The sequence below is a fragment of the Oryzias latipes genome, chromosome 4 (genome assembly GCF_053564925.1).
Source record: "Oryzias latipes strain Hd-rR chromosome 4, Olatipes_Hd-rR_3.1".
Classification (NCBI taxonomy): Eukaryota; Metazoa; Chordata; class Actinopteri; order Beloniformes; family Adrianichthyidae; genus Oryzias; species Oryzias latipes.
The window spans coordinates 31,806,768-31,829,780 of NC_136240.1; the positions used below are offsets into that span (position 1 = coordinate 31,806,768).

A 23,013-nucleotide genomic window follows, 5' to 3' on the forward strand; every position below is an offset into this window, starting at 1 on the left:
CCAAATTAAGAAGCTTACAGATGAAAAAGCTACATTGCAGGAAAGTTTAAAGGGGTCTAAATCAGCGAGGGAGAAGTCGCTTGCAAACTATCAAAACCTGAAAAAAGACTTTCAGTGTTGCATGCATGACTTAAAGAAGTGTAGTGAACTTCCATTCGAATCGAAACAATTTAAACTCAAATTCAAAGCCCTTGTAGAAAAATATGCATTCAGCAAAGACTACAAAGGTGAAGAGTTGGAGGCCAGATTCCAGGAAGAAATAAATGCCATGAAAGAAAAGCACAAGAATATCTGCAGCGCTCACGAACACGAGATTAAGTCTCTGAAGGCTCAACTCGCTGAGGCAAAGGATAAATATTTAGAGCTACGGAGAACATCTCTGTATGCTGAAAATGAGAAGCGGCAGAAAATGGCAGAATGGAAGTCGAAATACGAGACGGCCAAAGGAGAGGCGTTGTGGACAAATCTGAGGTCTAATATAAAGAAAAACAGCATAGAACCAAAGATAGACTGCTGGAGGGAGAACGAGGGAAAAACACAAGCAGACTCCTCCAAAGCAGCCCCGTCCAGCGCCGCTCCGTCTAGTGCTGGCCCATCTAGCGCTGGCCCGTCCAAAGCTGGCCCTGTCAAGGTCCCTGTTTTGAAGTGTGCTTATCAATTTGCTAAGCCTCCTCAAAGGGTCCTATTCAAAAAATAAATCCTTCCCTAAAGACTCACCACCACGGAGGGCAAACCATCAACCAAGGGAAAAAAAGAATAAAATATTGGGGTTAGAGGGATGTGTTTTAATCGATGAAGTAGTTAGGGTTTTTATTTTTAGGTGACATTTATTTTATGGGGTTATTTTATGTTCTGTTATGAGTTGTAGGACTTTAAAGGGGGACAGATGAATTTAATTGAGTTCATTTTTAGTGTAATAAATTGTAGTGAAGTTCAGTGTCTGCTTATTGTCAGATCATTAGCTTGTAGGATTTTGTATTTTGGGTTTTTTTCCCACTGGTTTCGTCATGTTCTAGCTCCTTTTCTAAATGTTTATGTTTCAGACCCCTTGTTTTTTAAATTAAAGAAATGTATTTTAGATATTTTTGGAGGGGATGGGGGGGGCAGAATTTCTGACTTTCAAGTAGGAATTTCAGGAAAAAGCTAAAATTTTAATCACGATTTTGAAAATGAGAGAGATGCTTTTAGTTTTAGTCTTGTAGGTTATTGTACTGTAATGCTTTGCTCTCTGGTTTACCCGAAAAGTTTAAGTATTCCACGAGTATAAGTATCATTTGGTCATGTGTCATAGAGGGAGGGGAGTGGGAAGGGTAAAGGGTGGGTTGGGTTTTATTGCAATATTGTGTTGTTTTTGTTTTAAATGTTAAAGCGCTTCGAGATGAGCAAAGTATGAGAAGCCCTGCTTTATGAATAAAGTTTGATTGGATTTGTCTTCATCCACCCCAGAAGAACATAAACACTCACTTGTTGCAACTTGTTGTTGCTCCATGATTTATGATGCTTTATGATTTACCCCCCCCCCCCCCCCTTCTATAACAACCCCCCCCCCCACACACACACACACACACACAACAAAAAATAAAAAAAAGCTACAGTAATTCTATCGCACACATCAGGGGGAAAAACACCAACTCACAAATTGCAGACTAGTGTCTTTACTCAGCCAGTTTTCAAAAATACTCTAAAACGTTTCCTCACAAGGCTGGAAAATTTTGTTGAGAAACGTATCATAATGTCCAACGACCATTTTGGTTTTATAAAAAATAGTTTAACATCCATGGTGATTACGCAACTAACTGAAGACATTATAAATGCCACAGATAATAAGGAGTTCACAGTAGGAGTGTTCATGGATCTGAAAAAGGTTTTTGACACCATTGATCATAACATTTTACTGGAAAGAAATGGAATACGAGGACCGGCATTAAATTAGTTTAACAGTTGCATTAGAAACAGGCAACAGTTTGTACAACTGGAAGATTGTAAGTCATCCCTGCTAAAATTAAGCTGTGGAGTACCACAAGGGTCAGCATTAGGCCCAATACTGTTCATCCTATATATTAATGACATCCACTTAGTATCAAGTACACTCAAATACTTCTTATATGCCGACGACACAAGTATAGTATGTACAATAGTAAAAATAGTAAATACAGAGTTCAGAAAACTAAAAGAATAGTTCGACAAAAATAAACTTTCACTCAATGTTAACAAAACTGAATTCATGATTTTTGATAATCGCCATATTCCTGCAGATTTAGAGATAAAAGTTTCTATTTATAATCATGTTTTGGAAAGAGAGACTAAAATTGAGTTCCTTGGAGTAATTATGGACGACAAAATAAGCTGGAAGCCACAAATAAAGCAGGTCAGAGCTAAACTTGCTGAAAGCATAGCAGTGTTGGGAAAAACGCGTCATACGTCTACTAATAAATACATCCATAATACTACCACATTTACAGTACAGTGTAGAAGTTTGGGGAAATACGTATAATACAAATCTACAGTGCTTTTATATCTTACAAAAAAAAGCTATTCAAATAGTCTGTACCGGTAGTTCACAGTAGGAGTGTTCATGGATCTGAAAAAGGTTTTTGACACTAGTGATCATAACAGTTTACTGGAAAGAAATGGAGTACGAGGACCGGCATTATATGAGTTAAACGGTTACATTAAAAACAGGCAACAGTTTGTACAACTGGAAGATTATAAAGCCAAGCATCCCTGCTAAATATAAGCTGTGGAGTACCACAAGGGTCAATATTGGGTCCAACACTATTCATCTGGTATCTAAATGACATACACATGGTGTCAAATACAATCTAATACCTTTTATATGCAGACGATACAAGTATAGTATGTACAGCGCCTTGCGAAAGTGTTCGGCCATCTTGAACTTTTCAACCTTTTGCCAGATTTTAGTACAATCTTTTAGTATCCAAATCCAGCTTTAAAGTGCTCCACAATAGTATCTCAGACCTGCCTGGTATGTTCCTTGTTTTTCATGATGCTCTCTGCGCTTTAAACGAACATCTGAGATGATCACAGAGCTGGTGTATTTATACGGAGACTTGGTTACATGCAGGTGAATTCTGTTTATCATCATTAGTCATTGAGGTCACCGTTGGATCATTCAGGGATACTCACTGAACATCTGGAAAGAGTTTGCTGCGCCCAAATTAAAGGGGCTTAATAAATTTGCACGCCCAAAATTTCAGTTTTTTATTTGTTAAACAAGTTTGTAATATCCAATAAATTGTGTTCCACTTCATGATTGTGTCCCACTTGTTGTTGATTACAGATGGATATCTTTATGTCTGAAGCCTGAAATGTGGCAAAAGGTTGAAAAGTTCAAGGGGGTCGAATACTTTCGCAAGGCACTGTACAGGGGAGAATATCAGGGAAGTGGTAAAAATAGTAAATACAGAGTTCAGAAAACTAAAAGAATAGTTCAACAAAATAAACTTTCACTCAGTGTTAACAAAACAATATTCATGATTTTTGGAAATCGCCAAATAACTGCAGATTTAAAAGTAAAAGTTTCTATTGATAATCATGCTTTAGAAAGAGAGACTAAAATTGAGTTCCTTGGAGTAATTATGGACGTCAAAATGAGCTGGAAGCCACAAATAAAGCAAGTCAGAGCTAAACTTGCTGAAAGCATAGCAGTGTTGGGAAAAACGCGTCATACACTCACTCACAAAGCACGTCTACTAACATATTTATCCATAAAACTACCACATTTACAGTACAGTGTAGAAGTTTACAAAAAAATTTACAGTCTCTTACATCGTAAAAAAAAAGCTTTTTGAATAAGTCATGGTGTGGATGATGCGACACATTCAAATGCACTGTTTTAAAAATTGGGTTTATTGAAATTATGAATGGGAACTAGTGAAAATTAAAACAGCAGTCATTAAAGTTTGAAGCCAGAAATAACTTGCTACCAATAAAAATAAAACAAATGTTCCAGGACACAGATGGGGGTTACGATTTAAGAAATCAGCGGAACTTCAAAAATCACGGCATTCCTACTACAAAAAAGAACATGTGCTCATCAATTTGTGGTGTGGATTTATGGAACAGATTGGATGAAGGTTTAAAACAAAGGAAGAGTTTACATGTATTCAAAAAAACCTACAATATGTCACTGATGGTGTTGTAAAAAGGGGTGGGATCATTCAAGATTTCTCTTCAACCCACCCCCTTTTTTTGTTTTTTTTATCTCTCCATTTAAAAATCTTGTATTTATTTTCATTTGTGTTTGAAATAAAGACATGGGGGGTATTCTTTCTTCTTTTTTCCTCTTTTGTCTTACCTCCTACACTTTTGGAATTGTGGCAAACAACTTCTTGCTTTTTCTATATGTCCTACATCATGAGAAAATGTCTACAAGAACATGATAAAAACACCAAAAACACAGTTTTCATTGGAGTGTGTCTTTCAGATTAAAAATAGTACCGGTACATTAAAACTAAAAAGTAATGCAACCACAAGGGGGCACAATTCAGTGCTCTCATGTGCCAGTCCCAAGTCTGGATAAATGCAGAGGGTTCTTCAAACCAAAGTAAATCACGTGAATTACTAACAGAACTATTGTATTCGATCGCTGTGGCCTGATATAACAATGCCCACCCACCACTGGTGCTGTCTCGGTTGGCCTGGGAACGCCTCGGGGTCCCCCAGAGGAGCTGGAGGAAGTGACTGGGAAGTCTGGGCATCTTTGCTTGGACTGCTGGCTGGCTGGACAGATGGATGGATGGATGGATGGATGGATGGATGGATGGATGGAAATTATAACATAGCCATTTGTGGTCCATCTATCAATGGACCACATAGGTCCACAAACTGGGGTGAACCCACATGGGTCTGGACAACCTCTGTCTCACGGCAGTAGAGTTGATGACCTTGGAGACCAGGAAGGGTCTAACAAATCAAGGTTGAGTCACAGTCAAGAACAAGATTCATAGGTTAACTGATGACTCCAGTGTGTCCCTAGGTGTGACTGTGTGTGTGTGTGATCATGTGGCCCTGAAACAGATTGGTGGACTGTGCCCCCCGTCACCCAACAGTAGCTGGATAGGTTCCAGCAAACCCATGAACCCAAAAAGAATTAAGCAGATTTGGAAAATGGATAGACGGATGGAGGTCAGTTCTTTAAGGAATGTTAATGTGGATGAGTACCGGTAGTTTTGTGTAAAATGGAAACTGTTTACATTAAAAAAGCATAAATCTACAGTTGAAAAGAGGAAGTGGTGCTCTGCATGACACTGATAAGGTGCTCCGTGGCTCACAGCTCACACACCTGCAGAAAAAAAGGTGGGGGAAGACATACGCATACTCGTGAGCCTACTCACTCAGTCAACACATACACAGTCATTTTATTACAAATTACATTAAACACAGACGGTTACGAGAGTTCCCCCCTTTACATAAAAAAGCTTTGTATGAAATGTAAAAAAAAAGTTGTTGCTATGAAATCAAGTAATAATTGTGACATAAAACAGATAGTTGATTACCTTGAGTCTTTACTCGGTTGATTGTTAACCAATTGGCATGTTCACATTGTGAGTCCAGCCTTTCCATGAAGTCACAATCACACTGGGCATGTGGCGGGCATTCAAGAACATACTAAACGAGCATTGTTGAACGAGCGTTTGGCTTATGGTGTTCACACTGCACTGTGCTACTAGCACATGTCCGCCACCTACAGTTGGAGGAGGCTCGGTGTCAAATGTCGATCTGGCCCAAATCTCTTAAATGTTGTTCCAGCCTTTTTCTTTCACAGCTCTATAATGATATTCATTCATTCATCTTCTTCTGTTTGTCCCTTTCGGGCTGCCGGAGCCTATCCCGGCCACTTATGGGCGAAGGCAGGGGACACCCTGGACAGGTCGCCAGTCTGTCGCAGGGTCTCTATAATGATATATAAAATTCAATTATATTATATTATATTTATATTGCCCAAATTCACAACAACAGTCATCTCAATGGGCTTCAATGGACTTGCTTCCCCACCCATTCAGCTTCTCCCTATACCTAAATTTATCCCACCAAGCGGTGAGATATGGAAAAAAAATGAGTTCAAATTCCGACACTACTATTGCTTGATGACGTCATCAATAGTCGCTGGCTTTCTACGTTTTAGCAAAAAATTAATCAATGAATAAATAACGTTTGCACGTAGCTTCCAGTGCGCGGAAAATACATAACATCAGTTTTATACATATAAAAAGTCACACAAAAACAAAAACTCGATACTTACATTTAAATGTAATCTTCTGTGCTTCATAATTTAACAACATTGTTGTTGTGAAATTTTAATATTACTCATAATATTAAGACAATCTTCTTGTCAATTTTTTAAATTTATCACAATTTTATGACTCGTGAAAGTTTTGACCTTTTTCTCACAATTTTACGACTGTTTTCTTAGAATTTTACACCATTTTTTTCCAACTCTGTTCTTTTCAAATTTTGACTTTTTCCACAACTTTCATGACCTCATTCTCATGAAATGTTTTCCCTTCAATTTTCCAACTTCACCTCTTAAAGTTTGGATTTTGTCTTCACAATTATATGACCTGGTTTTCCTCAAAGTTTGATTTTTTTTCTAATAATTTTACAATTTTATATGTATATGATTTTTGTCTCTACTCCTTTGATGGTGGCTCTCATACTTAAACACAATAGTATCCCTTAAGGATCTACTAGTAGGGCAAAAACAAGAGTTCCAAATGTTTGCATTTGATTTCTCGTTTTAATGTCAAATCAGAAATGCAAAATGTCACTCCCTTTCAAGCAATACTTAATTTTATGTCTAATTATACTAAGTTTGATTAGTTTTTTATACTAAGTTTGATTAGAATAACTGATGATTGTATTGTTTTTGTGTATTATTCCTATTTGATTGCTTGAAATAAACAATAAAAAAAAACGTGAGGTGTTTTTCTTAGTCAGATTGTGGTTTAATCATTAATTGTGAGAGGCAGTCATCCTCGGTAAATGATCTGTGTGCTTCTGGATTTCAGCCGGCGGAGGGCTCACAGTTCAACGGCCGCGTCTGCTCTGCCACGCAGAAGAAGAGCCTCGCTGTGCGGCTCTCGTGGTCTGCTTTTTGGGGCTGTTGGAACAGGATGCGATGGCCGTTCGCGGAGCCAGAGAGTAGGACTCAGTCCCAGTCTTCCCCCCTGCGAACTGCTTCTGTTTCTCGGGGACCGGAACCGGCTGCTTCACCGCAGGTAGGAAACCACCGTAACGGCAGGGAAACGTCTAGCTCGCGCGCGCGGTTAGCAATGAAGCTAGCGCGGCTAAGGAAGAAAGTTGTCTTTATTCAACGTCACTGTTGTACCAAAAAGGGGAACGAGGGGCGGGAATGTTTAGATTAAGACTTGTTTGGTGACAGAACCCCCCCCTCCCCGCTGAGCCGGTGACTAGTTGAGGTTTGCTCGTAAAGTAGCCACACCTGGCTCAGGTGCCCGGGTCCGGCTTAAGGAGTGGCGGCGCGCGGTCACTCCCTAAATTCCGAAGTCTTGAAATAAGTCGATTTACATAGCAGATCGTGACGGCTTGCTCAATGCCTCGTATCTGCGGAACAATGGGCGGACAGCCGGGCTACCTGTGAGCCGTCATTCCGGGCGGTAGATCGTCCAGGGCGCTGCTTTCCTCTCATGGACTCCCCGCTCGTGTCAGATGATCGCGGCTTCCCTGTTTGTAATGTCTCCTGTGGACGCGGTAGGTCCGCCGGTCGCCTCGTGCTCCCCCTCCTCTCCGGCAGCTCATTGTGTCTTTTCTCTCAGGTGTCTGGGCTGGCCTGGACTGTCCTCTGGGGCAGCACCTTCCCTGCTTGCTGGTAAATGTGACGGAGCACACCAACGCGTCCAGCCTAACCATGGGTCAAGACCGGGGGAAGTATGACTTCTACATTGGGCTGGGACTGGCCATCAGCTCGAGCATCTTCATCGGAGGCAGCTTCATCCTCAAGAAGAAGGGACTTCTGCGGCTGGCCAAGAAAGGATCCACAAGAGCAGGTACTGACCCGCACAAAACGCATCTCAGAAGGGTTCATCTCAGAACTCCAGTCAAACCAGTTGGTGCAACAACAGTTTAAAGAATCCTCCCTTCATTACAGGCTTGTTTGCTCATGGGTTCAGGGCGTGGGTATGAGAAAATCGTCTTTCCACACTCAGTTAATCGTTAACCACAACATTGCACTTGATCTTTGACTTTTCCAAACCAGAGCTGTGTGTTTACATGCTTGTGTCATATGTGTAATAAATGTTTGTGTCTTCCCAGGGCAAGGTGGTCATGCTTACCTGAAAGAGTGGCTGTGGTGGGCTGGTCTACTGTCCAGTAAGTTAAGATCACTTACAACTGGATTTATTTGAAGATTTACTAAGCAATGGGAGGGTTGGCCCCTTGAGATGCCAGGAGGGGCTCCTCCTATGAGGTTTATACCAAACAAAATCTGACATTGGAGAGTTGACTAACAATCGGACAGAAGAAAACACAAACAAGAAGAGTAGTTCTTTTAATATTTCTAGACTTTTTCTCAAATAGCAAAGTAGGATTTTGTTTTACTCAAAGTCAATTTATTAAACGATAGCTGTTAAATAAATTTCCCAACTACTAAAAAACTATATAGTGAGGGAGGATCTAGTTCCCGGGATTTTAAGAGCCACTTAAGACACCACGCTCAGTACTTTCTTTTTTCTAACAGCAAATATGACATCGCAGATTTCTCCAAGTAAAAACTTAATAAATATAAATATTCTACTTTGATAGCTTGGATTCGGACAGCTCTAAGAAATGGCAAACGCATTAAGTAGTGAAGGAAAGAGGACAATTAAAATCTTGCTGCCATGATTTAGATATCCCTGATACTTGGTTTGGAGCAATACATTGTTGTATCATCTGCATAGAGTTGAATATTACATTTTGAGAACTAAATATAAATGCATTTGTATTTAGGTATTAATCTAAAAAAAAAAGGTTATTTTTGGTAGATGTTTTATTTTCCTGAAGTCTTTAGTCCCATCACTCAAAAGGGTCTTAATGTCTTCACACACTTTTGTTGTACAAGCACAGAATTCCTTTGCATGCTGAATAATGCATGTGTGCTAACTCTTGCAGTGGGTGCAGGGGAAGCAGCCAACTTTGCAGCATATGCTTTTGCTCCAGCCACTCTGGTGACGCCTCTGGGGGCCCTCAGCGTTCTTGTCAGGTAGTGAAATATTCCTATCTTGGGGACACAATTCAGATTTTTGTTGACATTTGGACACACGTGACCTGATTTGTGTGGAGGGGCGGCTGCCCGTTCTGCCGGGCTGCTTTCGTTCCGAATGTCTTCTGTTCAAAGCGGAAACTGCATTTGTTTTGTCAACATTTTTGTGTCAAAATCTTTCCTGGTGCAGTGCGGTGCTGTCGTCCTACTTCCTGACAGAGCGGTTGAACCTGCACGGGAAGCTCGGCTGCATGCTCAGTATCCTGGGCTCCACCACCATGGTGATTCACGCCCCAAAGGAGGAAGAGATTAGCAGTCTGGAACACATGTCTAAGAAGCTGGTGGATCCAGGTACACAAGGGTTCAGTCAGGGGGGATTACTCTGATGTTAGGGTTTTATTTATTTTGGAAAAACCACAGTCTTCTCTGATCCCTTATTTTCTTTTCCATCCACAGGGTTTGTCGTCTTTGCCACTCTGGTCGTCATCGTGGCCCTTATCTTCATATTTGTAGTGGGGCCCCGCCACGGCCAGACCAACATCCTGGTGTACATCACCATCTGCTCGGTCATCGGGGCGCTGTCGGTGTCGTGTGTCAAAGGACTGGGCATTGCCATCAAGGAAGCCATCGCGGGGACAAACGTGGTGAAAAACCCGCTGGCGTGGGTCCTGCTGTTCAGCTTGGTCGGCTGTGTGAGCACACAGATCAACTACCTGAACAAGGCCCTGGACATCTTCAACACGTCCCTGGTGACGCCAATCTACTACGTGTTCTTCACCACGTCGGTGCTCACCTGCTCCGCCATCCTCTTCAAGGAGTGGGAGCACATGGGCGCCGACGACGTGATCGGGACCCTCAGCGGCTTCATCACCATCATTGTGGGGATCTTCCTGCTTCACGCCTTCAAAGACCTGAACGTTAGCCTGGCCGCTCTGGCCGTGTCCATGCGCAAAGATGACCGGCCCTTTCCTGTCAACGGCGTCACCTCCCACAGTACGTACGAACTGGTGCACGAAGAGAGCACCGAGGACATGGAGGAGAGAGAAATGGGTCCGCCTTTTGATACCATTTCTAGAAGGAACGGCTCAATGGCCTCTTAGTTGGATCTTCGAGGAAGTTTTCTGATCTAACCTTGCTTCTAGACGTGGAACTCCTGTATGAGACAATCAACTGTGAGCGGAGGGGGACCCCTGATGGACCAGTGGATTGTATTTGCTTTCATTTGCCTTACTTTTCTCAGAATATGACAGGTGTCGTATTCAGTTGCAGAACTTAATTTTTTTCCCTCTGTAAAAAGTTCCAAGAAATAATTTGTCTATAAGTTTTCATACTCCGCCTTCCTTACTGTGAGTCAAAGTTTTAATATATTCTGTATGAAGTCCTGCTGACATAGACTTTAAGTGTGAAACATTGATTTGACTTTAATGCCTTAGAGGAAGGGGATCGTTTTTTCAATTAAAACTCCTCAGACAAACCAACAGATTCTTAACATATTTATTGAATGAAAACAGCAACACAAGTGTGAGCTTTACCCTTCTCAGTTTAAAATGTTCTGCATGCATGTCTAACATTTGGAATGAAAACTTCCACCCAAACTCTTTAAAACAAGTTAAAGATGCACCACCGCAAACCCTTAAATACCCCTCTGATAAAACCCCTTTCCCTCCCCGACCTGTAGCGTTCTGAGTAGAAAACGAAACAGTTCATTCCAAAGTGGCAGGATATATTCTTTTCAGGTAAGGCACGTGTGAATACAAAAAAATATATATATATTCTGACGGAAAAAAATTGGGCCATCTTAGAGAAAATGGGTCCTGATGGAAAACCAGGAGATATTTCCGTGTTTGGCGTGCTCAGCTGCTGGCCAGCGACTGGTGTATGGGTGGCTGGAAGCATCGAACGTGTTCCACTGGCATGTTCTCACCGTCTCCAGACTTCATGTACTTGCTCAGGATCCCAAAGATCTCATTGTTGATGACTTGGAACTTGCGGATTCGGTCAACCATTTTCTTCAGAGGCTGGAAAATAAAAAACGTTCAGATATCTTTATATTGGCAAAACATCTTAGGAACAACCATTGACTGTATATGGGAACTGGACTGAGCGAGTGTGACGTCACCCATAGAAAGCAGCTCCAACCAAATCGAGTCAATTCAGTTGCCATTTTTTCACAATACAGACGCCGCCATGTTGGACCCAGACAACGTCAATAAGCAGATATTGATCCAAGTCTTCGTTTCTATGGCAACCACTCTTCCCCAAATCAGGAGTGACCTTGTTGGAAGTCCACACCCGTGCTAATCCTAATTTTTTTCACAATACTTTTTCCTGTAGTTCAAGTTATTTAAGCAATACCCCCCCCCCCATGTTTGACAGATTCTCCCGACCTCGCTGTTAAGTAGTAGGGGTGTGGCCTTCCAACAAGCTCACTCCTGATTGAGGAGAGTGATTGCCATGGAAATGTTGACTCAGACTAATCACTGCTTACCAATGACGTCCAACATTGCAGCATCCGCAGACTGAATCGACTTTGTTGAAACAGGGAGAGAGTCATTTTCTATGGGTGACATCACACTCACTCAGTCCAGTTCTCATATATTGTCGTTTCTTTCCGATCACCGCTAGCTCTGCAGAGAAAGTGTGTGTGTGTGTGTGTGTGTTAGTGTGTGGCGGTGCTGGCAGCGCAGACTCTTCCTGGAAGATGCTGTTCTATCTTTCATACATATGAAAGTGAGAATCCGCTGGTTTTGGTTGATTGGGAGGGGCTGCAGGTTTGTAGAGGAGTACTCAGAAATGCGTGATTGGATCCAAAAAACGTTTTGGGGTTGTTAAGAGCGAGGAATTAACCTAATACATAAAAAAGTTGATTTTGCCTGATATAGGCCCTTTAACAAAAATATGATATGGATGCAGAAAGATGTGGTGCTGTGAGGAAAACCCTGTGAATTACAGTTTTACTCTGCATAGCACGTTTTGATACTGAAGACAGTTTGAGCATTTGGTTAACAGAAGTTGCTCATGCAGACAAAGCTGTGCTTCAAAAGGCTGGTAATGAACATTTACTGGAAAAGTCAAAGCTTTTCCTAAATTAAAATTCTAAGTCAAATTATGTGACGGACAGACAGTTGTGACGTTGCTCTCCCAAACTCACCACACTCTTGATGATCTCGTCTTTGCCGTCGTGCTTCTGCACCTTGAGAAGGTGGTAGCTGAAGTCGAGGATGTCAAAGCGCCTCTGCTGGCTCAGGAGGGTGATGATCATGCAGCCGGCCCAGTGGAGGCCGTCGCCAAAGCACCGCCTGCAGGACAGAAATGTGTTGAGCGGGTAAAGAGCTGCAGGCCGTTGCATTGGAGGCTGCAGCACTCACTCCACGGTGAACTCGTTGGCGCCCACAGGGATGCAGTACACAAACTGCATGGCGCTCCAGAGGCGGTGGAACTCTACGCAGTCGTCCACATGCATCACGCCATTGGTGGGCAAAGGCCCGCGCCAGATGGGGTCATCCAGGAAGCCTCGTACGCGAGTGAGGATGACTTCAAACATGGACAAGCCGCAGCAAAGCCTCTCCTTGGTCAGCAGGTCACCCTCACGAGCGATGGCTATTTGCTACAAGAGAAGCACACGCCGTTGTGTAAAAGACGTTTGTGGCCTCCATTTAACCCAGTGACTGTATATGAGAACTGGACTGAGAGACTCCGCCCCTCTGGTGTTCCAAACAGGAAGTACCTGCTGTTTCAAGAAGCCAAAATCCCACAGACTTCTATAAAAGAAATAAACAGCGTTTACTCAGTCATTCTATTGGTCAGAAGAACCATTCTTGTTCTGTTAATTGTTTTTAAACATGCTCTTGATCGTACTCCACTTTTTCATATTTTTCCTGTAGTGCAAATTATTTAAGTTATGAACTGGCCAATCAGATGCTTCAATAATAATATTTGTGGTCTCACCTCAAACGTTTGAAATTCTCCCCAGCCTGCCTTCAACTGGTAGGGGTGTGCCCTTCAGACACACAAGAGTGGTTTCCATGGAAACATTGACTAAAGCTATGTACACAGCCCCCTCGACAACGCGCGTTCAAGCAACCACTTCCAATGCAAAGTCTATGTAAATGTGTGTAAATGCACATTTTCGGGCTTTTGCGTTCTAAATTCTCGCGTTCACGCATAGCTACGCAAGCGTCTACACCCGTTTTTGGGGCTTTGAGAACAAAACGTGCAGCCATTAAACGTGTCAAAAGTTTAACCAATCAGGGACTTGGATTTGGTAGTGACGTATGGATGACGTCCACCTTTAAATCACGGTTTGAAAATTGAGAAATTAATAATTATTTAATAATCGCAGTTTGCGTCAAGCCAGAATTCTATGACACCAAGTCTTCCGTATATCGGGAATAGAGCTGTGAAAGAAAAAAGCCTGGAGCAAGATACACGAGATTTGCACCGCTCCAACATTTCTCACCAAACCTCCTTCAAGTGTAGGTAGCGGACATGCGCTAGTAAACAGTAGAAACCGAAGAAGAAGCCCCTTCCTGACTGTCCAGTGTTTACTGATGACGTCTGGTTCCAACATGGTGACTTGACTTCATTGATTTGGCGCTGGAAGTCAGTCATTTTCTATGGGTGATGTCACGCTCACTTGGTCCAGTTCTCAGACACAGTGATTTCACCTCTCGTCAGTGTACCTGGGGGGTCCCGAGCCGCTCGATAAGCGGAACCATGTGTAGAGCCGTGTATTTGGTTTCCAGGCGTTTCATCTTGGCCTCCAGCCGTTCCCCTTCTACGCAGCAAGGAAACAAAAATACAAGATGAAGGGTTCATCCCGTCATGTTCTATCTTCATCCAACAGTCCTTAAACAGCCCTTAAATTGGCCGTTGACGATGTTTGCTGTCAACCATCGGGATGGACGATAACATCGTCGGGGGGGGGGGGGGGGGGGGGCATTTTTAATTTTTCTTTCTTATATAATTGCTATTCGTTATTTTACTTTATTACTTTATTTTGTTTCTCAACTAATGACTCATCAGCGATGATCCAGTATAAACTGACGGAAGTGACTTTAACAAAAAAGTAACAAACAAAATAGAAAGAAGTGGTCCGCCCCCGCACTTAGTCAAGTGGACCGGCGGAGCGCGGACTTACAGCTTTGTGTTTGAGGGGAGGGGGGGGGGGGGGGGGTATGCTTTCTTACATAAGCGGTATGTGTGGGAGATTTAGGACTGCGATCCGTCCCGCAGCTCTAGGTGAACGAGCTACCGAACTCAGAACCGGGTCTAAAAGTGTGTGTCTCAGAGCAGCGCTCGGATCGTCAGCACACAGACAGCAGCTTTGTTTGGGGCAGTGTGAGCTTCAAAGCAGAAATGTGGCTCAGTCCTTAAAAAACGTTCAAACAATCACGTGGATTTGTGTTTCCAGTCATGTTATGTCCCGAGCTGACATGTCAATGTATATAGCCGTACGGCGGAACTTAAATCCTCTTCCGGTTTTTCAAACCCTACTGCGCATGTGTGAATGATTTATTCCGAACGAAACTGTGACCCATGTGAACGTTTGTTATATTCTGAAAACATTTTTCTGGGCCCATGTACACGGTTAGATTATAATCCGACCATTGATTTGATCAAGATATTTTGCACCTATAACCGCGGCTTATGGTGTCTACTCGTGGCATCACGATGGACGATACCATCGTGATGCCACGCCCCCGCCACGATGGACGATGGTATCGCCCATCGGCACAACCCTAGACAACACCTCACTTCACTTGGAACAAAGCGGGTGACATGGCGTCCTGTATTCACCTTTGACGTGGACTCTTGGAAGAATGTTCTGGAAAGGTGCAGCATGCAGCAAATCACAGACTTCTTCCTGGGACTTGAAGGATTGAAGAACAAACACATGAAGCATGGGAACGCTCCGAGCAGAGGCGTGCTGCAGTCGCGTTTCCCCCCCCAATCCTCACCAGGCTCTGCTCACACAGCAGGCAGAACAGGATGGCATTTCCCACCTCCCTCAGATTCTGGAAGCACACGGTCTTTAGCTCGGCGTATTCAATGATGTCCTTCAGCTGATGGTGAAAGAACTCCAGGATGCCTGGAAAGAAAACACCGTCACCGATTGGCTGAATGGATGTTCAAACCCCTAAAACATCACAGAGGTGCAGCGAAGATTTAATCTTCACAAACTTCAAGCAGAAAATAGCTTTTTTGATTTTTTTTAATGTAATCTTTTTATGATGCACACCATAGTAGTTGGTGTAGAATTTTAATCTAAATACAAATTATGTTCTGCACTGTTAAAATTAATGCAACCAATCTAAAAGATGATGGCAGCACCACAATCATAGCCAGGTTCTTCATTGTGAGCATTTTCCTTTCCATCTACATCAAAGTTCTGCAGATGCACAATGTAAGAGACCAGTTGTTTTTACTATTTTTACCCACAATACACCAGGAACGTGTCCCAGATCAAATTTGTGACCCCCCCAAAAAAAAGATAGAAAATAAGCCCCTCCCACCTTTTCACAGATGTTGGCTAAAAGGTTTCAGATTCAAGTGCTTGTTTGAGTTCTTCTAGATCAGGGTCACTCACTTTTGAGTAACCACCCCCAGGCTAACACACACCCACTTTTCAACAGAGTTAGCGGTGATCCATCGATCTGATCTTAAAAAACCACCAGTGTGCCAAAAAAGTGTGAGTGCTTTAGGAAGTGGAATTAACCAACAGAGCAGATACTGTTCACCCACCAGGGGAGCCGTACTCATGCCGCGGAAGCCTGCAGATCTTTGGCATCACTTCCATCAAGGTCTTCACATACTGAAGGATGGTGCCTTGAAGCTGCAAAAATGAAAGTAAAGAATAAAATAAGAACATTTTCAATTCATGTCAATCTCATTTAAAAATGTTTTTAAAAAAGCAGCTTTGAGATGATATGAAAACTGAAATTCTTTTTCCAGACAAATTATAACCTAAAGTTACTTTATTAAAATCAGCAAGTTTCTTTTGTTTGGAAATTGGAGGCATCATGGTGAAAAAAAATGCACATCCTTCATTTACATTTGAGCAAGAGGTGACATGTCCAGAGTCTGCAGGGATGCGGCTGACGCCCGATCATCCTACTCACCAGGCTTTTGACCACCTTCAGCAGTTCCTCCATCACCACAGCGATGCCCTGGTAGCCCAGCAGTCTGCACATGACCTTAATGTGGGGGGGTCCCAGGAAGTTTCTGTAGGAGCTGAATATGCTGCTGTACGCCATGTTTAGTGTCTGCATGCAGAGACAGTTGTGGGAAAAACGTCAGAAGATGAACTTTACTCTGCAGGTAGCAACAAAAACGAAAGCTTCAAGATGTGTCGATTTACGGCCTAACATTTACACTCTAACGTTTTACAATTTGGAGTTAAAAAACATATTTCTGAGAGAGAGAAAAAAGTTACTTTGGCCTCTGGGTCACTTCCAGCAGGTTTCAAATAATAGATTTGCTGCACACTGAAGGCCAAGGTTGAAAAAAGAAATAATTTTTGTAGCTGTAATATATCAGGGCTGAATGTGGTGTAGTGGTTAGCACTCTCACCTAACAGCTAGAAGGCCCTGGTTCAAATCCAGACAGGAACCCATCTGTGTGGACTTTGCATGGGTTTACACACATGCACGTCATCCTTCATAGGTTAACTAGTGTCCCTTAACTGTCCCTAGTGTGGTTGTGTGACCCTCTGTCAGACTGGTGGCATCTTCAGCTGTATCTAACCTTCACCCAACAAAAGCTGGGTCTGCTCCTGCAACCTCGTGTCCCAAAAGGGATTCAGTGGGTTCAGAGGGTTTAATATATCGGCACAGGAGAGGATAGAAAAAGAAACTAAAACCAGAAGTAAGTTGCAACTACAGCTTGGATGCATTTTTTCCTTAACATGGACAGAACTGCAGCTCCCTCCTGCAGGCAGCCAGTAGGAGCTGCTGCTCTAATCCATCGACGCTCTCTCTACAGCAGCAGCAGCTGAGATAAAGACACGTTTTGATCTCTGCCCCAGTCGGGTGGATGAAAGCTCCACGCAGCATCCCGGCTCCATCAGGGATGACGGACAACACGACCGACTGGCAGCAGCACCGGATGATCTGAACAGGATGATCTGAACAGGCGGCTGCGGCATCGAAGTAAGTAAGTCCTTTTTTTAAAATTTCCTAATGTTTTCTTGGCTTTTTGTTGCAAAACACAGTTTTGTAACGGCATCCAATCGACGACTGCATGTAGCACAAGCGAAAGGAATTTCAAATGCAAATGCAGAAAGCTGCAATAAACAATTTAAGCCAAATGCAAATGTGCATTTCAAACCTTTTTTACATTTAAAAAGCGCTTGTGAGTAAACAGAACCGAGATGAACTTTAGAGCTTATGATGGGACTATTTGCAGATGAAAACACAAGTTTACACTTTGCTCTGTAGGGTAAGAAAATATGACTAAACCATAAAAAAAATAAAATAAAAAAAGGTAAAATATAAGAGAAATGGATGAACACAGATTTGAACTTTAAATCTCTTTCACTATTAAATGTGGCACCATTCGGAAACTCACTTTTCTCTGTAATTCTTACAAACACGCGCTGCACAGAAACGCGTCTGGAGGTTGGAATCAGCAGCTGCTTGCTGTCAGAGGACTCAGCAGCAGCACAGCAGAATCCGTCCTGCATTATGTCATCTCCAAAATCAGATAATCCTTTGTCCTGTTCTGATAATTCCTGGACAGATATAGATATACTTCTCTTCTTTGTGAGGTCATCGTGAAAGGCTGGAAGCCTGTGACCAAATGGTTGTTGAAAACGGTCACATAGAGTCCCGGTTTGGGGTGGAAAGAACAGTTTGAGCACTTTTGATAGAGATGACCGAGCTCGGATCAAATCCTAACAGAAGTGGGCGGGTTCGCATTTTAATCTGCACACAAACAGCACAAGATAGCGGTTCCCAGTATCTGCTCTCTATCAGCAGAGGGGGGCACGTCAGGCTGATCGGGAGCAAATGAAAAAGAGCTCATCTGTGACATGGAAAATGCGCTGGGTGGGCCCCAAGTTCTCTGCAACGGGGAGGGGAAGGGGAGGCGGGGTTGCTACTCGCCAACAGTCCCACCCACAACCCAAAACTGGTATAATTATAATTAAAAGACCACTGAAGATGCTTTTACAATGGATCAAAAGATGATCTGTGTTTGTACTAAAAACAACATTAAATGTGTGATTCTTGCAGGTCAAAGAAACGTCTCGACTCTGCTCATCTTTTCCCGGTGTTGGCTAACGAAGAACGTCACTCGGACATCCAGCTCCTCACCATGGGGGTAACAGTCTACAACATCTCCGCCACCTCAGTCAGGGTGAGCTGGCCGCCGTCCCCCACCTGCCGGGACACGTTCTACAGCGTCATGTACGACCCCAACTGGAACAGCCTGATCATGGGCTACAAGCGCAAAAGCTTCAAACACGAGGAGCGCATCCCCGTCAGTCAGACCGGCACACACCTGGCCAACCTGCTCCCCCTGACCGCGTACTTCCTGTGCGTGACGTGTCAGGCCGCCGATCCGGTGCGGGAGCAGTGCAAAGTGTTCAGCACCCTGAGCGAGAGCAGCGAGACCCACGACAGGGGTGGCTGGGAGCACATGGCGGGGGTCTGGCTGACCTGCTGCCTGCTGCTCCTGGTCGTCGCGGGCCTCCTGGTGTGGGGGTGCCTCCACAGCGTGTGCCCCTTCCCCGGGCGGGCCGCCGACAGCTGCCCGGTGGTGACGAACGTGAGCCGGCAAAACAGGTCTGCGTCGGCTCACCTCTTCAACCCCCGGAGCAGCAGCGAGGACAGCATCAAGCGCGCCGCAGCCATCCAGCCCTCGCTTATGCAAGCTCACCCACCGTCTGGTAATTACCCAGAACACGAGAGCTGAGGGTACCGGCTAAGCTGGCTGACAGCGAGCCAGCATTAATCACTGGATTAAGGTCGTTGTAGCATTGTTCATCAGAGCAGGAAAAAAAAAAAAAAAAAAATCATGATTCCGATGAACCAGGAGATCACGAACCCGGAACCATTTCAAGTTTTCAGACGTGAAAACGACTCATTTTTTCTTTGAAAACGTTGTAACCTCTGTGTGCTCCTGTGACGGCGCTCCCAAGCTTTTCCACTTCGTTTTTTTTTTTTTTTAAAGAAACAAAAGCATCTTCAGAGCTTTGACGTTTGCCTATGTACAGCTGGCGGCGTTACGGCACCAGTAAATACCAACGAAAATCCCTCACAAGCCAAGAGAATAGAGCGCAAATCTGTGAGAGTGATTTGCAGAGGAGACGGTCTCACCTTTGACCCGTACAGATACTGAGGCTGGGCATTAGAAGGCTTCTCCCGCTGGATTTCCTGCGAGAACGTCAGCTCGGTGCGCACAAACCTGAGCGCACACGGGGAGATTATTCAAACACATGTCGCTGCAACATCAGCCAAATAATAGACACAAAAATCTTTCCTAAGCTGCATCAGAAGTATTAACTAACGTAAAGAAAAATTCAACATCTTTGTATTTAACAGATACAAAGAACAAAGCAGCAGATGTCTGTTGGAGGCCAGGTTCACGAAAAAACAGACAATAGCAAATACACCTAAAGGAAATTACAAAGATTTCTAAGAGGCTGATAAAAAAAACAGCTTTAATATTTTAGCTTTAGGCTTTTAAAAGCTTTATAGTGACTGACCTGTAAACAAAATTAAACTGATCCTTGAATACCTAAAACTAATTTGCCTTTTAAAAAACTTTTGGAATGTTTTGTTAAACTGAAAACTATATTTTTTCCAGTGAATTCAGTGATGAATGAATTGGTTGCCCAACTCTAACTTTTAATTGCGCGATTCCTAAAATCCATAAAGTACATAGGAGTCTCTGCTCTGCTGGACACCAGCCTTCACTTCTGCAGAATATTTGCCTTGATTTGAATGAAGCCCAGCGATTTTACATGCCCCTCATCTGGCTTTGGTTTTGAAACACAAAGCAGGAGCTTCACGTCCAGCTCTGCCTTCAACATTCTTGTCATTCGTACCGGATATGAGCGGATTCCCCTAAACCTGGTCTGGGTCAGTCAGTTTTCCAAAGCCCGTCTCTAAACCACGCACCTGTTGGTGGAACCGTTGTAGCAGTAGTTGGGCAGGAAGTCGTAGTTCAGCTCCCAGAAGACGTGCAGCGTTATCCTGCCGTAAGGGGCCGACACGTTGTGGTTGGCCTCACGGAACATGGCGTTGTAGCTGTCCAGAGTCAGGAACTTACTGAGGAGCTTGTGTGTCATGCGGTTGACCTCCAGAAGACCTTCCAGCTCCTTCAGAAAAACCCTTAGGGTCACTTCACGGCTGCAGAACTGCAGCGACATCCCAGCTGAATGCAACTAGCACTAGCATACCACGATGGAGGAGAGGTCCTCGCTCTCGAAGCGATTGATGGCCAGCTCCAGGGATTTGTAGAGCGCAGATGAGACCCTCTGAGTGATGAGACGGTTCAGGTCGATGGAACGTCCCAAGAGCTGAGGTCAGGAAGGGAAACACTCAGCCACGGCAAAGGCAACGCCAGTGAGAACGCTTTAGCGGCGAAGGACCAACCTGAACGTGGCGCTGCTTCAGCAGAGTCTCGTAGCGGTTGGAGGGGGGCCAGGGAATGTTGGTGCCCTGGTTCTTACAGTCGGTCCTCAGACGTTTGTCTAGCAGGAGACTGAGGGTTCAAACAAACAAACAAACCGTGAATTTAACTTTAAAAACACTAAACAGAAGAAAATCAAAACAATGTGTGGTGAAATCTATAAGACCTCATGAAGGAGAAAGACAGACACACTCCAAAAACACAAAATGTATTTTTGTCTAGTTTGTCTTGATATCAGACAAAGCTAATTTACTAGTAATTTTTTAGTAAGATGCAACAACAAGTTTGACAATAAATCTTAAGTATATTGAAGTTATTTAATCTTGAAAACATTTTTTTGGGTAATATCACTAATGAAAAAAGGATTTCTTTTAGTGGAAAATAAATTATAAGGATGTACGTTTGTAAATGTACCCACTTTAAAGATACCAAACTTTTCCCTAACAAAACATGCTTATTTTAAGAAAATGTCTCTAATAATAATAATAATATATTTAAATATCAGTCTTTAGCAATAATTTCAAAATGAATGAAAATAGTGTTTTTGCAGCATTTTTCTCATAGTGGGTGACATATATAAAGAAGATTAAGCTTTAGACTATATTTTTAAGTATTCCTTTATTGAAATCATTGTGTGAAATTTGTAGTTGCGGGTTAGAAGCTACAGTCAGCGGGCTACAAGCTCCCTGCTCCCCTCTATTCCGATTCATCCACTAGTAGACAAATAGATCCAAGAACGTCTTTGTTTTCCTGGTCTGAGCTGGAATCTGGATCTGAACTGGACGGCTGGATGGATCTGATATTGCTCGCTGTAGGTCAGGTCGGGGTTGAGAGGGGCTGTAAGCTAGCGGGAGAGCACGTTCACATAGAGCTCTCCGAAAACGGTGAAGGGAAGGGGGGCAGGGTTACTCAGTGCCAAGATGACCCGCCCACAACTCAGAGGTGAATTTCTAATGAACTGCAGCCGCTCTGCAGAAACTACATCCTGGTAAATGACAGGTTTTTTTTATTTTTATTATGCAATCACTTTTACAATAAATATAAAGATGATTTTGAGAAGCACTTTTGTTTTTTAGGTGCATATCATGTTTTTAATTTGAAATAGATAAAATCCTGTTTTGTGTTTGTGTAATTGTTAGCCCGACCTCAGTAGCAAAGCCCCAACAAAAGTAATTTAGAGAACGGTTTGTTTGGAGAGTTTCTCTTAGAGGAGTTTAGAGCATGCTCAGAAGAAACCCATCTAAAAACAAATATATCCTCTCTTTTCCCCAGAATCCTCCTAAAATACTAAATTAACTAGGGTAAGGATGGTGTCACCCACTAGCAGCTTCAGGTTTTACACTTTTAGAAAAGCTATTTACTTATTTTCTTATATATGATGCCATTTGTTTTGCCCTGAACTGGTTATCAAGTGTGTGTGCAGGAAGATACAAGGCTGTTCCACAGAGCTATTTCTAAAGTGAATATGCTGTGAATATGAAAATGAGGCTCCCACCTTCCTGCCAGTATCTTGTAATAGGCAAATATCTGATCAGCCAGCTTGTAGACAAACTGATCGAAGCACAAGTTGACCTGAAATGTTGAGCAAAGAGCACGTTGAAGGTTTTTCAGAGGACAGGAGAGATCGTCTTCACCGATATCTGTTCGGTCTCTGTTGCACTCCAGAGTAGCAAAGACGACATCAGACGCATGTCTATGACATCATGTAATCACAGGAAATGCGCCGACATAATGATGATGGGCGCGCAGCGGGGCTTAATGCGGATTAATGTTAAGGATGGCCACAATGCAAACACACTTATAAAAGGGCACAAGCAGATTAAGATGGGATTAAATGATCCAGTATGGACACCAAATTAGAGTCTTTTACCTCCGCCTCGATCTCATCATACAGGAACTGCTTCTTGAATTTGGTCAGGGCGTAGTGAGCGCTGTCATTGTACAGATCCAGAGGATACAGAACATACCTGCAAAGGATTTACCAACAAAAAAAGTAAAAAATTCAGTTTTTCACTGGTCTAATAAAAGAAAAAGTATGGCGGTTCACGCCAGCGGTCCAAAGGAATGTTTTGGTGCTGGTTGTGTGACAGAACAAAGAAAAGGATGAGATTATTTCAATCCAATTAATGTTTTTTAGACGTTGAAGACACTTT

The 23,013-nt window shown here is 43.1% G+C and overlaps 4 protein-coding genes across 10 annotated transcripts in view; 2 read left to right on the forward strand and 2 right to left on the reverse strand.

Annotated features, from left to right (window-relative positions):
- Positions 1-7,647, reverse strand: part of herc2 (HECT and RLD domain containing E3 ubiquitin protein ligase 2) — a 60,254-nt gene extending 52,607 nt beyond the window's left edge. Inside the window, exon 1 of the mRNA XM_078946286.1 lies at positions 7,619-7,647. Within this exon, the coding sequence (XP_078802412.1) occupies positions 7,619-7,632 (14 nt within the window). The 5' untranslated portion in view covers positions 7,633-7,647. The remainder of the gene's footprint in view (positions 1-7,618) is intronic.
- On the forward strand, positions 6,995-10,701 carry nipa2 (NIPA magnesium transporter 2). 2 transcript variants are annotated; one of them, XM_004068307.5, is made up of 6 exons: positions 6,995-7,241; positions 7,800-8,030; positions 8,296-8,352; positions 9,133-9,223; positions 9,414-9,574; positions 9,680-10,701. In XM_004068307.5, exons 2-6 carry the CDS (start codon positions 7,892-7,894, stop codon positions 10,321-10,323), a joined length of 1,092 nt encoding a protein of 363 aa, XP_004068355.1. In that variant the 5' UTR covers positions 6,995-7,241; positions 7,800-7,891; the 3' UTR covers positions 10,324-10,701. The 2 variants fall into 2 exon arrangements, with proteins under 2 accessions (XP_004068355.1, XP_004068356.1); XM_004068308.5 differs by lacking the exon at positions 6,995-7,241 and adding an exon at positions 7,602-7,734.
- cyfip1 (cytoplasmic FMR1 interacting protein 1) overlaps positions 10,702-23,013 on the reverse strand; it is a 34,747-nt gene continuing 22,435 nt past the window's right edge. For all 5 annotated transcript variants that reach the window (XM_011474441.2, XM_078946289.1, XM_011474440.4 and 2 more), the window contains 14 exons: positions 22,731-22,827; positions 22,356-22,432; positions 20,824-20,932; positions 20,628-20,747; positions 20,347-20,546; positions 19,543-19,630; positions 16,345-16,488; positions 15,968-16,058; positions 15,184-15,314; positions 15,023-15,095; positions 13,906-14,000; positions 12,592-12,830; positions 12,375-12,522; positions 10,702-11,241 (listed from right to left, as the gene is read on the reverse strand). In XM_011474441.2, coding sequence (XP_011472743.1) covers positions 11,077-11,241; positions 12,375-12,522; positions 12,592-12,830; positions 13,906-14,000; positions 15,023-15,095; positions 15,184-15,314; positions 15,968-16,058; positions 16,345-16,488; positions 19,543-19,630; positions 20,347-20,546; positions 20,628-20,747; positions 20,824-20,932; positions 22,356-22,432; positions 22,731-22,827 — 1,777 coding nt within the window. In that variant the 3' untranslated portion in view covers positions 10,702-11,076. The remainder of the gene's footprint in view (positions 11,242-12,374; positions 12,523-12,591; positions 12,831-13,905; positions 14,001-15,022; positions 15,096-15,183; positions 15,315-15,967; positions 16,059-16,344; positions 16,489-19,542; positions 19,631-20,346; positions 20,547-20,627; positions 20,748-20,823; positions 20,933-22,355; positions 22,433-22,730; positions 22,828-23,013) is intronic.
- Positions 17,239-21,919, forward strand: fndc9 (fibronectin type III domain containing 9). Of its 2 annotated transcripts, none has more exons than XM_004068312.5 (2): positions 17,239-17,373; positions 18,457-21,919. In XM_004068312.5, the coding sequence occupies exon 2, from the start codon at positions 18,539-18,541 to the stop codon at positions 19,136-19,138; it is 600 nt and encodes a 199-aa protein (XP_004068360.1). In that variant the 5' UTR covers positions 17,239-17,373; positions 18,457-18,538; the 3' UTR covers positions 19,139-21,919. The 2 variants fall into 2 exon arrangements, with proteins under 2 accessions (XP_004068360.1, XP_078802424.1); XM_078946298.1 differs by having other exon boundaries at positions 17,248-17,377.

Excerpts from the sequence above, each read along its gene's own strand:
- nipa2 (XM_004068308.5), top strand. The coding sequence starts at position 7,671 with ATGGACTCCCCGCTCGTGTCAGATGATCGCGGCTTCCCTGTTTGTAAT. Across the intron at positions 7,735-7,799 it reads TAATGTCTCCTGTGGACGCG|GTGTCTGGGCTGGCCTGGAC; the intron begins GTAGGTCCGCCG and ends CTTTTCTCTCAG. Across the intron at positions 8,353-9,132 it reads GTGGGCTGGTCTACTGTCCA|TGGGTGCAGGGGAAGCAGCC; the intron begins GTAAGTTAAGAT and ends TAACTCTTGCAG.
- fndc9 (XM_004068312.5), top strand. The coding sequence starts at position 18,539 with ATGGGGGTAACAGTCTACAACATCTCCGCCACCTCAGTCAGGGTGAGC.